The 13,709-nt window shown below is 40.5% G+C and overlaps 1 protein-coding gene across 1 annotated transcript in view; it reads left to right on the forward strand.

Annotated features, from left to right (window-relative positions):
• Positions 1 to 13,709, forward strand: part of atp7a (ATPase copper transporting alpha) — a 100,262-nt gene that overhangs the window by 35,091 nt on the left and 51,462 nt on the right. Inside the window, exon 3 of the mRNA XM_072595361.1 lies at positions 13,186 to 13,663. Coding sequence (XP_072451462.1) covers positions 13,186 to 13,663 — 478 coding nt within the window. The remainder of the gene's footprint in view (positions 1 to 13,185; positions 13,664 to 13,709) is intronic.

The raw sequence follows: 13,709 nt of genomic DNA on the forward strand, positions 1-13,709 counted from the left end.
CCCATGAGTCATTGGTTTATCTTGGGAGTATCAAAGGTAGAACTCAGCTTCGGGCCTGTTAAATAGATTTGTAGGATATAACTGGGCAAATCAAATAATAGCCTGCCTTGTTGAGCTTGAGGAAATGTGAACAGGTTATACTGTGACTATTCTGTTTTGGTTAATTATTTTATTCCAATAAATTAAACGTAAAGTATAGTTTGTAATCAATTTGAGATTCAATTTTCGGTAGTTATTGCCATGGAGGTATTGAATATCATGTCCTGTTTGCTAGAACAATCGATTTAGATTGCATCTCAGGGCTGCTCAGCATGCAGTCGGCCTGAGGAGGAGTGAGGTATGCTGTTGGCGCAGTTGGTCAATACTGCGCCTAAAGTTAAAATCTTCTGAGTAAGGCTTTTTTGCTGGGCTGAAATTTAAAATGATTGTAACTAAGTTTCCATTGTTATCATTTCATAATGATTCTGATATTTTTGGGCTGGTTCCGGTGCTCTGTGGCAAATAGCAATTTTGTAATCCTCTTCTGTGCTACATAAAGAATAGAATTACATAGAATAAGCAGATGACTTGTTTTGTTTCCTTTTGGCGTTTTTTTTTCCTTCCCTACTACTTCACTTTTCACTGATATAATTATTCATGTTGGTTTATATGTCCACTGACATAGTCATCCTTTCACTGCCTTGCCCAAGTAGACATGCTCCATATCAGAAATCTGGTGAGACTGTTTGGCAGTGGGAGCCATTATTGCAGTCAAAACCTGCCCTTGTTCTATGTTCAAATCAGCACTAATCATTCTGTATTACTTGTTGAGTGACAGGAATTAAAGCATTTACTAATTTCATTTTTTTGCCTTTCTTTTTTAGCTTCTCACTTCAATCTGCAGAAACCAAATGCCCTTTGACTGGGGTCAGTGAGCTCAGCAAAGAGCAACAAGAATTGTCCTACCTTTCTTGGCCTATGTGGCAATGTCACAATTAACTGGGCATTTGTCACACTTTAACATATAATTTTGGTTTTGAATTTTGAGTGCATCATCTGTAGCTGTGGACCTGATTGGAGTATATGGATTTTGTGATCAGCTACTCCAGTGCTTCAGTTGATGAAGACACCAGCACGAAAACTTCAAACTCAGATTTTTGTATGTGACCTTTTTTTAATAAAAGGGATATTTATTTGGATATTTTCTTTTCCCAAACTGGTACTGTTTTCATTTTTTTTTAATGTTAAACTTTACATTTTATTTTGGAATCTTCACTTTTGAGATTTTTTTCAGATGGTCAATGATGGATTTTGTGTACAGTTTGCACTAAGGAAGTACAATGCTGGTCAGAGATTGTGAAAGACCACCTCCCGGACTCCTTGGAACCAGTGGGCTGGACTGTGTTCAAGTACGCGGCGGAAAGCTTAGATGTGTACGCCACCACAGTTACAGACTTCTTTTGCAAATGCTTAGAGGGCTGTATACCAAAGAAGTCAACCTAAGTCTTCCCCAGCCATAAATCTCAGATGAACCAGGAAATCCACTCCTACTGAAGACTAGATGTGCAACATTCAAATCGGATGACCCAGACCAATACAGGAAATTCGGATATGACCTCCGCAAAGCTATCAGGGATGCCGAGAGGCGTTACCAGACCAAGTAACAGGCCCAAACCTACCAAACAGGCTCTTGCCACCAATGGCATGGCCTAAAAAAATTCCAGGATATAAAATGAAGCAGAGCAAGGTAGGGGACAATGCCAGCTGTGCGGTGAATCCTGCTCCATCAGCTCTGGACACACCTGTTCCATTGGTTAGCATTGCAGACATCAGATCAGCCTTCCTGGGGAGTCAACCCAAGGAAAGCAGCGAGTCCACATGGTGTCTCTGGTCAAGCACTCAGATCCTGTGTGGTCCAACTGGCGGAGGTGTTCACCGACATTTTCAACCTCTCCCTCCTACAAGCTGCAGTCCCCACCTGCTTCAAGAAGACCATCCTCATCCCCGTGCCTAAGAAAGCACATGCAATGTTCCTTAATGACTACTGCCCAATAGCTCTGACCTCAATTGTGAAATGCTTTGAGAGGCTGGTCATGGCCCACATCAACTTTAGCTTCCCAGACTGCTTCACTCCCCTACAATTGCCTGCCAACATAACAGGTCCACAGCAGGTGCCATATCCCTATCGCTGCACTCATCCCTGGAACATCTGGATAACAAGGGCACTTATGTCAGATTCCTCATTAAATACAGCTCTACCTTCAACACAATAATCCCCACCAGACTGATCTCCAAACCCCACTCTTTATCTGCTTTCTGCAGCTGGTTCCTCGTCTTTCTGACCCACAGACCGCAATCAGTGAAGATAGGTAACTGCACCACCTCCACAATAGCGTTTGACAACTGGAGCCAAATTTGCATCCTCATCCTGTACTGTACTCCCTGTATACCCCTGACTATGTTGTCAAATTCCAAATGAGGGCCATCTATAAGTTTGCTGACCACACTGCCATAGTGGGATGGATAGCTAATGATGAAATTCAGAATACGGAAAGGGCGATAGGGGGCTTGATGACATGGTGCAGTTAGAACAACCTCTGTCTCAACGTCAGCAAAACTGAAGAACTGACCGTTGACTTCAGACAGAAAGGATGAGGACACCATCTGCCACCAAAATCCAGCTACATCAATTGTACTGAAGTTGAGAGAATGGATAGCATCAAGTTCCTCAGAGTGGAACTGACGATCTGTCCTGGACTTCCCATGTAGATGCGACAGTCAAGAAGGCAAACCCCATGCCTTTTCTTCCTCAGGCAGCTCAGGAAAATGGCCATGTCCATAAGAACCCTTACTAACTTGTACAGATGCACCATGGGTGCTTAACGGCCTGGAATGGCAACTGCTGTGCCCAGGACCAGAGGAAACTGCAGGAGGTGGTGTGCATAGCCCAGACTATCACAGAAGCCAACGTTCCATCTGTGGACTCCATCGAAATGGTTTGCTGCCACAGAAAGCCTGCCTACATCATCAAAGACCCGTTGTACCCCGGTAATGAGCTCCTACAATCTCTTCCATGAGGCAGAAGATATAGAAGCCAAACACATGCACCAGCAGGTTCAGGGAAAGCTGATTCCTGGCTGTTTATTAAACTGATAAATGGACTCTCTAACCTCAAAATGCTGATCTTGCTAACGCTGGTCTCACTCAGCGCCTACCCTGTGCAATTTAATCTGTAAGCATCTGTTGAAGTCTTTTTGATTTGTACATCCTTGCTTAGTATGATCTGCTTGTACTGCTCATAAACAAAGCTTTTCACTGTACCTTGGTACACGTGACAATAAATCAAATCAGTCAATCTCACCCCCCCCCACTTTGGATATTTTTTCATTTTGCAGCTGAACCTTGAGACTGAATGCAAACTTGTTCAGCCAAGTCTGAAACTATACATCTGGAATACTAATTCCATCTCATCTCCAGCTGCTTTGAGACCGAATCTAACATCGTTCTCTTTGGTGTCCCTCCTGAATTGACATGTCCCACATCCAGTCTGTTACAGCCAATTTAGTGGGACATCACAAATTATATCACCTTCATCCTTGCCAAAGCCTGCATCCACATTGAGGCTTGTTGGATCAAGTTGTTGCCCCTGCTGGCTTTCTGATATCCAAAGTTTAACTTGCACAAAATGCTCAAAAATACCTTCAGTTTCTCCTTGCCCATCAGTGTTTTTGTTTGAACATTTCTTTCCTTCTCTTCCACTCTCTTAATGATCTGACTCCACCCAGTTTTGTCTTGTGGATGTCGATGTATCAGTCAACCTTTCACTCTTCAGAGCTCCTCCAATGATTGCGGCTAACTTATAAACCAAGAATAAAAACAAACTGTTGATATGGTTGTGGGTATGTGACATCTTTATCACTCACCACATGGGGTCTACTCTATGGGTGTGCCTTAAACTCCTGCAACAAAGAGCCTTCAACAATCGTGTCCTTACACTCTGGAACTATAATTAAATTTCTTTGCCTTGTCACCTTTCTCTCTTCAGAAATCTCCTAAAGTTTACTACTTTAGCTATGCATTTTGGTAATTCATGTATTTTGTCCCTAATTTGACAGCATCTTGACATTGACTTTGCAAAGCATCTCAAGTTCTATGATGTTGAATTCACGTTTTCTGTTAGAAAGTGCTGTTAGAATGGAAGCATTTGAGGATCACAATGAGGAAAATTCTGGATAAAGTTGATTTTCTAATTTTTGGTATTTATCTGATCATTAATGACTTGCTCAAAAGTTGTCAATTGGTTGTCTTCTAAATCTGCATTACACAAAAATTATAATCTATGGATGCAATTTCTTAGAATTCTTGTTGCAATTGTTATCACTGTTTATCTGCAGTATTTTGTATTCTTATGGTCCAAAGTTTGTTTTAAAGGGTCGAGAACTCATGCTTCTCCATTCTTACTTTAAAATGATGACTTTCCAAAACACCCAACTAACCACCTGACTTGATTTGATTTATTATTGTCACTTGTACCTAGGCATTGTGAAAAGTTCTGTTTTGTGTGCAGTACAGGCAGATCATACCAAACTAAGTGCGAAAGGATTATTGAATCGAGCGAGGAATACGGTGTTATGGTTGCAGAAAAGGTCCACAAAGGGTGTGATCGTTATTAACTTTTTGAAATTTGAGAGATCCATTCGGAAATCAAATTACAGTGGGGAAGAAGCTATTCTTGAATTTCTTGCTAAGTGTGTTTAAGCTTTTGTATCTTCTGCCCAACACAAGAGGTTGGAAGCGATTATAACTCTGGGTGGGGGGGGAAGGGTCTTTGATTATGTTAGGCGAAAGTGAGGACTGCAGATGCTGCAGATCAGAGTCTAGATTAGAGTAGTGCTGGAAAAGCACAGCAGGTCAGAAAGCATCCGAGGAGCAGGAAAATTGACATTTCGGGCAGGAACCCTTCATCTGATGAGCCCTCGTTCCTGATGAAGGGCTCCTGCCCGAAACAACATCGACTTTCTTACTCCTGGGATGATGCCTGACCTGCTGTACTTTTCCAGCACTGCTCTAATCTTGTCTTTGATTATATTGACCGCTTCTGAGGCAGCGGGAAGCATAGATGGAGTCAGTAGATGGAAAGTTGGCTTGCATGATGGACTGGGCTGTGTTCACTACTTTCTGTAGGGCTGTACCAAGCTGTGATATATCCAGATAGAATATTCTCTAAGGTGCATCTATAAAAATTAATAGGAGTCTTTACAGACAAGGCAATTTCCTTAACCTTCTGAGAAAAAAAGAGGCGTTGTTGTGCCGCCTTGACTATCACATCAATGTGGGTGGACCAGGACAGATTGTTGGTGATTGTTATTCCAAGGAACCTGATGCTGTTTACCATCTCCAGCTCGGTTCCATTGATGTAGATAGGGATGTGCCTTCCACGTTGCTTCCTGAAATCTATGACCAGTTCTTTCATTTTGCTAACTTTGTGGGAGAGATTGCTGTTTTTACATGCCACAAACACACTATCTCTTTTCTGTATTATGTCTCATCATTGTCTGAGATCTGTCTATAATGGCGGTGTCATCAGCGAACTTGTAGGTGGAGTTAGGACAAAATTTGGCCACGCAATCATGAGTGTTATGACTTCCCAAAGTCAGCCCACTATCAAATATATGGCACAGGTCAGGATTGAGATGGATTGCCTCCTATTTGCCTGGTTGAGTATGGTTCCAACGACACTCGAGAAACTTGAACTAAAAAAGCAGCTTCTTAGATTGCACCTTCCAAATCTATGAACTCTCTCATCAGCTGGAAGCATGAAGGCAGCAGTGGTAACTTCACCAGTTGCAAGTTTCTAGCCACTCACCAGCCCGAACTGAAAATGTATTACTATTGCATCAATGTTGTTGAATCAAAATCCTGGAACTCCCTTGTGTACTCTATTGTTGGTGCACCTACACACCAAATAGACTGCAGCAGTTCAAGAAGTGGACGAATGGTGTTGGAATGGGGTGTACAAAGTTTAAAATCTCAACACCAGGTTATAGTCCAACAGGTTTATTTGGAAGCACTGGCTTTCGGAGCACTGGTCCTTCCTGATAGAATCACCTGAGGAAGGAGCAGCCCTCCAAAAGCTAGTGCTTCCAAATAAACCTATTGGACTATAACTTGGTATTGTGTGATTTTTAACTTTAATGCAGTTCAAGAAGACAGCTCAGCACCACATTATGAAGAACAATTTGTGGTGCGCAATAAATGCTGGCCCACTAAGTGATCCCTAATCTCATGATTGAATAAAAATAATCTTTTTTAGTAATAACTGATATGTGGTGGTGTCAGAAATGCTTGAATTGACTTTGTGAACTTGAGGTTAAAGGAAGCAAAAAAATCTGCTTCCGTTTGTAATTCAGTTACTTCTGCTAGAAAATACGGTGTTTCAAATGTTAGGTGAGGGCAGGGGATGTCTCTGATGCTTAATTTAATTAAGTAGCCTGCTTGTCGTTTCTATCGAAGAGGATGCATTTGTAAGCGGAGGAATAGCTACCTGACCAAGTAACCAGAGGACAATATTGTAGTCTGCGAATTAAGGAAGGGGAAGCTACAATTCTCATTTATTGCATTTTACATTCCATGAATCTCTCCATGTTGCTTTAACAGGCAGATTGTATGTTGCAAGTCAGAGACTTTTCATAGACCACATCTGTATTGTCCTCTGTGTGTAATTGATGCGATTTGTCTGTTTGTGAACATATATTCTTTTTAAAGCGAGTCGTGAGTTCATGGAATGCCCTGCCAGTAGCAGTGGTGGACTCTCCCTCTTTATGGGCATTTAAACGGGCATTGGATAAGCATATGGAGGATAGTGGGCTAGTGTCGGTTAGGTGGGCTTGAATCGGCGCAACATCGAGGGCCAAAGGACCTGTACTGCACTATTTTTCTATGTTCTATGTTCTAAATCAGAACTGTTTAATTCAAATTATTTGTTACTTCAAGTTAAAATGCTTTTTTTGGAAAAAAGAAATTGTACTATTGTATTTAAACTGCTCATGTGAAAGGCATGGTGCAGTAGAAATTGAGAATTGATCAGTCTGTGAAGAACATACTTAAGGTAATGAACTTTGCTTTGTTGTTCGTTGAGAGGCAGGTCACCTGTTGCTGCCAGGCACAGAGTACTGAACAATTGGGAGGGTTTGTCTGACGATAGCAATGAGCATTTTTATTGGTGGTGTAATGAAAAGGATTGTCTCTTTCCTGGATACACTATTCCAGATTGACAAGCAGCGGTTCAACATTTGCCAAGTAGCTGAAGCTTGGTGCTTTTAAATCTCTTGCAGAGCTGGTGTTTTGCAATTTAAATTGTCTTGGTGGTTAGACTGTCAAATTTCATCAGCTCTTACCTCAATGAGTGAAGCATGTACTGCTTTATGTGGAGAATTGTAGCTGAGCAACTGACTTCGTCCGGGAATTATCAGAACAGAAAGTTGGAATAGCGTTGCAGTTTCCCTAATGTGGTGAAGGAACTGAAGAACTAGTATTCAAGACCATGCTGCATTTTATGTATGCCCTGATCTGTGTTCTGTAAAAAAATGTGAAGAGATTCCTGGGCTAACGCCACTTGACTCTTGCTCGCTTGTTTGAAATCTGTTTTGCAGAGGGGGCCATAAAAGAAATCCAATATGTCAGTTCAACAGATCGCCAGCTGTAAGGTTAGGTCCTCTTTACAAATATATGGATTTTTCTGTCTATCTATTTCTCCTTTATAGAGGTTTACAAAATTGAGAGGCATGGATAGGATAAATAGGCAAAGTCTTTTCCGTGGGGTCAGGGAGTCCAGAACTTGAAGGCATAGGTTTAGGGTGAGAGGGGAAAGATATGAAAGAGACCTAAGGGGCAACTTTTTCACGCAGAGGGTGGTATGTGTATGGAATGAGCTGCCAGAGGATTTTGTGGAGGCTGATACAATTGCAACATTTAAGAGGCATTTGGATGGGTATATGAATAGGAAGGGTTTGGAGGGATATGGGCTGGGTGCTGGCAGTTGGGACTAGATTGGGTTGGAATATCTGGTCGGCATGGGCGGGCTGGACCGAAGGGTCTGTTTCAATGCTGTACACTCTATGACTGTATGTTGAGTACTAGCAGGGGAGACAAATACTTAAATTGACTTCAGTCCAGTAGTGAATACTAACATTAGTTTCAGCCCTGTTCTTGTATGAGTACAAGCCCAAGTGTTTACAGTCAGCTGTTGTCAACTGATAGGGATGAGAACTGAACTGATTTTTCTTTGGTTTTCATTTTTCCTTGCTGTGGGATTAGAACTTGTTTTTGTAAGACAAATTAGCATTTAAATACTATCCAGTTTTAATGAGAATGTACGCTTCTATTATTTTTATAAAGTAATCAGTTAATGTGAAAATTTGTATATTTATTTTTGATGTATTGTATTTAGATTAGATTACATTACTTACAGTGTGGAAACAGGCCCTTCGGCTCAACAAGTCCACACCGACCCGCCGAAGCGCAATCCACCCAGATCCATTCCCCTAAGTTTTCCAGTGCCCCTAACACTACGGGCAATTTAGCGTGGTGAATTCACCTAATCTGCACATTTTTGGACTGTGGGAGGACACCCACGTAGACACAGGGAGAATGTGCAAACTCCACATAGTCGGTCACCTGAGGCAGGAATTGAACCCGGGTCTCTGGCACTGAGAGGCAGCAGTGCTGACCACTGTGCCACTGTGTCGCCTGTGTATTCCCTATGCTAGTTATGATGTTCAACCTCAACTCTGCATAGTTTGTTCTTTTTAGTAAAGGTCAGAAAGAGGTGCTTGCTTATTTTCTTAGTTTAACTTAATTAAGTAGTGAAACTAACTCATTTAATGTTAATCTCAAGGTAGCAGTTAAGTTCAAACTTGATGTTGCATTTAATGATTGAGATAAACTGAGAGGGAAGATTGAAGTGATTTCACACCATTACACATTTGTCCTGAAATTCACTTGGGGGAAATATTACTTGTAATAAAAGCAATTATGGCAACTGCTTACTTGCTGTTTCTCTCGAACTCTTTCCCTTTGTACAACTTTCTATTTCTCTGCCTTAGAAAATCAATATTTCATTCAGGAGGACAGTTTCATGGACCTGGATCTCATAAATGCATAAGAATTATGACCTGCAGTATCTTTAGTAAGATTATGGCTGATTTGATTTTAACCTCAACTTCACTTTACTGCCTGTTCCCTGTAATCCATGATTCCCTTAAAGTCCAGAAATCTGACCTGACCCTAAAGGTCCTCAAAAATTGTGTGTCTGCAGGCTTCGGAGCTAGAGAATTCTGACGATTCATGCCCCAGAATTGGAACACAATCTCCCAGCATCTACTCTCAGATCTCCTCGGAGTTTGATCAGATTAGATCTCCTACTTCTAAATATCAGCATGTATGTGCCCATTTTATCCATCATAAGGCAAGCTTTACTTACCAGAGACCATCTCTAACAAACCTTCTCTGTACCATCACTAAGGCAGTGTATTCTCCCTTAGACTTCAAGTTGTTTGCCCATGTACTTTGTGTAGGGCAAGATAATGAATACTGGTAGATTGCTTGATCTTGAAAGATGTTGTCATATTGCATCAATCTTTTGTCAGGGGAAGCTTTATTAATGTTGTATGCAATGGCTTGTTGGCTGTTAGTACAGAGCTTGAAATTTGATCAGCGAACAAGAGGAGACTACTTGGCTCTCTGAGCTTGCTCTGCCTTTCAATAATATAATGGCTAATCTGATTTTAACCTCAACTCTACATTCCTTCATATTCCTGATAATCTTTCATCCCCTTGGTAATAAAGAATCTATCTACCTCTGCCTTTTAAAAAAAATAGATTCTGCATCCACTGTCTTTTTGAGGAGGGGAATTCCAAAGATACTCAATCCTCAGAGAAAACTGACCTCAATGTTCTTCAAGCTTGTGGACATTTTAGCAGGTTATTAAGTTGGTATAATAAGCTGGGATCAAGATCCATCTCATTATGAATTACTGAGGCCAATTTTGGGGTCCGACAATGATTTGACATTGAAATGAGATAATACAGGAAACGTGTTAGTGTCTCTGGTTTATACGTTCAGCAATGCCTTTAACCAGTCAGGAAAAAGGACAGTCCTTTTCACTGATTTTCACTGGCATTCATTTGTGCATTATATTATTAGGTTAGAAGTGGTGTTGATCAGCTGAGAGAATTTCATTGTATAATGCATAAGTTCACTGTTAGACAAAGATTGATGGCATTGCAATGAGAAGAAATTGGCGATCTTGAAGGAATATTCGTCTTAAATAGATGAATTAGGAAACTTTTTAATACGCTAAAATTCCTTCAGAGAAAGAATTGACATTGTGCAAACAATTAAAAGTTTGTAATTTTGCCGAAGATTAGTTGGTCTGAGCTTTATCAGGTGTAACTATGTTTTAGGTGTAAAAGGCACAAAATTGCTAGTTTTTTTTTAAGACCTAAACCATGTGAAAAATGCATGACATGTCAGTCAACATTTGGGGGAGAAAAATGTTAATATTTCACAAACTCTTCATCAGAATTAGATATCTTGCTTTATTGGTCTCACCAAATGTGAAGTAGTAAAGTGTGTGCGATATATGTTCAGTATTTCCATTATTTTGCACAGAGAGACATGGTCTTGAAGCTTCTCATGTTGCATTCAAGAACTAATGCAAAAACACCAAAGTTAGCCAAGTTCACTCTGGCTGAGGGGTTGCCATGGAGATATCCACAGGGCCCAATGCCCCTCCAAACTCATAAAAATCCAATAGAGACACATCATGTTAGAACACATTCATTTGTAAAGAATGGGTGCTTGTGTATACATCACTTGCAAGTATATATGAGCTTGATCGTAAGTTTGTCGTTTGTAGTTCTCTATTGCTTTCAATCAGTGACTCACCAGACAATGAACAACTACCGCTTGTGCAATATAAATTGCTGTGATTTTTTTATTTTTGAAATTTGAAATTTCACGTTCTTTCGTTGTCCTGATGAGTACAGATGAAAAGCATTGGCAACATAAGAACCAAGAGCAGGACAAGGCAATTCAGCCTCTCGAGTCTGGTCTGTTATTTGATCTGATGGTGGCTGATTTCATCTCTGCCTCAACTATACTTTCCTGCTGGCTGTCCCTAACCATTCAACCCATTGCTAATTGCATCTATTTATCTCCTCCTCAAATTTACTCAATGTCTCCACATCCACTGCACTCTGAAGTGCAAAGAGACTTGGGAGCTTGAGTCCAGGATTCTCAATTTGCAGATTGAGACACTAGTTAGGAAGGCAAATGTAATGGTGGCATTTATTTTGAGAGGACTTGAATATAAAAGGAGGGATGTACTTCTGAGGCTCTATAAGGCGCTGGAATTCATTGCCACAGAAGGCTGTGGAGGCCATGTCATTGAGTATATTTAAGACTGAGATAGATAGGTTCTTGATTATCTATGGGATTAAGGATTATGGGGAGAAAGCGGGAGAATGGGGTTGAGAAACATATCAGCAGAGCAGACCCAGTGTGCTGAATGGCCTAATTTCTGCTTCTGTGTCTATGGTTACTTGGGAGTAGTGAATTCCATGGATTCATGACCCTTTTCGAGAAGTCATTTCTCCTCATCTCTGTTTTAAATCTGTTATCCCTCAGCCAAAATTGTATGCAATACTCCAGGCGGGGTCTCGCTAATGCCTGCAGTTCCCTTCTTTTATACTCACTTGCCTATTTTTATACTGTATTCCATACTCTATTGTGTAATATTTCTCTGACATATTCTTTTCAGCAATGTTCGGTTTTGTGCTCCAAATTACTTTTGGACTTAGTTTATACAATAGCTATTGTTGGGAAAGACACATTCTGTCACTTTTTTTTCTTGCACTCATTGCCAATGTCAATAAAGGGAAAGCCAACACTTTTTTGTATGAGAGGAAAATGTTGATCAGTTGTCAAGTCGACACAGGTAGAGGTGGTGTTGTGGAGAATGCAGTAGTTCATGATTGACAGTTAACTACCAAGCTTTGCTTAGATTTTAACCCAGACAGCTTGGGTCTGGTTGATTTAGGGCATTGTCCAAGAAATGATCCAGCAAAAGGCTGTTGTCCATTTTGTTGAGTTGACATTTATTTTTGAAATCTCTTCTTTTAGAAATGTTTTTGTTTTCTGTTTTCAGTTATGCGTAAGTGGTTCTGTTGCGATAGAATGATGAATAGGAGAGAGAAAAGTATTTCTTCAAAAGGAAGATAACAGTCTTGTAGTTTTGTACAGTAAATTGGGCAGTAACAAAAACAGAAATTGTTTGAGCAAGTCTGACAGCATCTGTCGGAGGAAAATGGAGTGAATGCTTTGAGTCCAATGGCGCTTCAGAGCACAATTGGATGTTTACTCTGTTGCTTCAGGTTTTGGTTCTCGCTGATGTTTGATTACCCTTCCAGATCAGTTGTTTTACTGAGGAAATCCAAAGAGTCTGAGCCTTGAATAGGGATCAAATTTGGCATCTTTTTTAACTAATGAGCACAGTATCTCATCAGAAAGTATGTTTACTCATTGGAAAGGAGCTCGTCATAGATTAAAACCTATGCTAAAGCAGCTTTGTGAGGTGAAAAGTTGGCAAGGACAAGCTGAGCATCATATTTATTTGTCTTTGCTGTTTTCTGCAAAATACTAACAATGCATGCAGTCCCCAGTTTACAAACCGGTTCTGTTCCTAATGTGTTTGTAGGTCAATTTGTACAAGCTCAGAACCCAATACAGTGCAGAATGAAATAGCTGTTCATATGGGATCTTGTTCCTGAGTGCAAGTGTTCATAAATGCAGGGATTGAGGATCACTTGTAACTTGGTTTTGCTAAATTTGAAATCTGCAGAAGTGAGACAAGTTTGAAACTGTCTACTTATTTATTTCCAGATGCTTTCAAGCATTAGTTTACTTTTTGAAATAGACATGCTTGTTGTCAGATGAATTGCTATTGTGAACTTGAGCAGTGGAACAGTTTACTATGCAGCTGGCAATGTTAATGTTTAATTTTCCTTATCGAAGAGAAAGTATTTTTGTCTTTTTTGTTCGAACTGGAATTGTTTGTTTGAGGGTTATTTTGTTTTCTTTGCCTTTCTCGGGGTTTCTGAGCATTTCCTTTTAAAACTCTTTGATTTTTGTGTTTTTCTGTACAGGTCTCACTTGAAAACCATAATGCTGCTGTTATGTACAATCCAGAGTTTCAGACTCCAGAGTCACTGCAGGAAGCAATCGATGACATGGGATTTGAAGCTACATTGAATGCAAGTCCAATGATTATCCCTCAAGAATCACCCCTTCTCAGTAACAAGAGGGAACACGCTCCTCAGCCTGGCCAGCAGGTTGTAAGTCAAATGCCCAGCACTAATGCCACAGTGAGAAATAAGTTATTTGATGAAAATGATTCAGCCTTCACCTTTATCCCCACCACACCAAGTGTTAAAGAGGAAATCGTTGACTTAAAGGTGGACAGTTCTTCAGTGGGAAAAAAGTTGTCAATGATTGAAGACACTTCATCCATCCAAGGCAGTGAAATGGTGGTAAAGATGAGAGTTGAAGGAATGACTTGTCATTCCTGTTGCAGCACGATTGAAGGCAAGATTGGGAAGCTACAAGGTGTTCAGCGCATTAAAGGTGATCTTATATATATAAAAAAAATTTTTCTTTGCAACTTTCCTGG

This window comes from Chiloscyllium punctatum, chromosome 25, assembly GCF_047496795.1.
Source record: "Chiloscyllium punctatum isolate Juve2018m chromosome 25, sChiPun1.3, whole genome shotgun sequence".
NCBI lineage: Eukaryota > Metazoa > Chordata > Chondrichthyes > Orectolobiformes > Hemiscylliidae > Chiloscyllium > Chiloscyllium punctatum.